Source organism: Propithecus coquereli, unplaced genomic scaffold, assembly GCF_000956105.1.
Source record: "Propithecus coquereli isolate 6110/MARCELLA unplaced genomic scaffold, Pcoq_1.0 Scaffold377, whole genome shotgun sequence".
Lineage (NCBI taxonomy): Eukaryota > Metazoa > Chordata > Mammalia > Primates > Indriidae > Propithecus > Propithecus coquereli.
This window is the reverse complement of record NW_012149474.1, coordinates 476,129-477,391: the sequence shown is the minus strand read 5'-3', so window position 1 is coordinate 477,391 and position 1,263 is coordinate 476,129. Positions and strand designations below refer to the sequence as shown.

The 1,263-nt window shown below is 59.9% G+C and overlaps 1 protein-coding gene across 1 annotated transcript in view; it reads left to right on the top strand.

The window, feature by feature from the left end:
* LOC105816498 (mucin-5B-like) overlaps positions 1-1,263 on the top strand; it is a 64,945-nt gene that overhangs the window by 47,639 nt on the left and 16,043 nt on the right. The window contains exon 40 of the mRNA XM_012651929.1: positions 4-1,248. Within this exon, the coding sequence (XP_012507383.1) occupies positions 4-1,248 (1,245 nt within the window). The remainder of the gene's footprint in view (positions 1-3; positions 1,249-1,263) is intronic.

The window sequence follows — 1,263 nt, the reverse complement described above, 5'->3', positions numbered from 1 at the left end:
ACCTCCATGGGCACAACCTCCACAGGAACCACCTCCACAGCTACCACCTCCTTAGCCACAACCTCCTCAGGCACTACCTCCACAGGAACCACCTCCACAGCTACCACATCCACGGGCACAACCTCCATAGGCACAACCTCCACCACAACCCCGGCCACCACGTCCCTGGGCACAACCTCCACAGGAATCACCTCCACAGGAACGACCTCCCTAGTAACCACCTCTACGGCCACAACCTCCACAGGAACCACCTTCACAGCTACCACCTCCACGGGCACAACCTCCATAGGCACAACCTCCACAGGAACCACGTCCCCAGTCACCACCTCCACGGGCACAACCTCCACAGGAACCACCTCTACAGCTACCACCTCCATGGGCACAACCTTCATAGGCACAACTTCCACAGGAACCACTTCCACGGCCACCACGTCCACGGGAACAACCTCCATAGGCACAACCTCCACAAGAACCACCTCACCAGTCACCACCTCTACAGGGAAGACCTCCATGGGCACAACCTCCACAGGAACCACCTCCCCAGTCACCACCTCCACGGGCACAACCTCCACAGGAACCACCTCCACAGCTACCACATCCACGGGTACAACCTCCATAGGCACAACTTCCACAGGAACCACCACCCCGGCCACCACCTCCCTGGGCACAACCTCCACAGGAATCACCTCCACAGGAACTACCTCGCCAGTCACCACCTCTACGGGCACAACCTCCACAGGAACCACCTCCCCAGTCACCACCTCCACGGGGACAACCTCCATAGGCAAAACCTCCACAGGAACCACCTACCCAGTCACCACCTCCACAGGGACAACCTCCACAGCCACCACCTCCACAGGAACCACCTACCCGGTCACCACCTTCACAGGAACAACCTCCACAGCCACCACCTCCACAGGAACCACCTCCACGGGGACAACCTCCACAGGCAAAACCTCCACGGGAACCACTTCCCCGGTCACCACCTCCACAGGCACAACCTACACAGCCACCACCTCCACAGGAACCACCTCCATGGGCACAAGCTCCATAGCTACCACTTCCACGGGCACAACCTCCATAGGCACAACCTCCACAGGAACCACCTCTCCGGCCACCACCTCCACGGGCACACGCTCGCCAGTCACCACCTCAACAGCTACCACCTCCTTAACCACAACCTCCTCTGGCACTACCTCCGCAGGAACCACCTCACCAGCCACCACATCCACAGCTACCACCTCCACGGTCACAACCTCCATA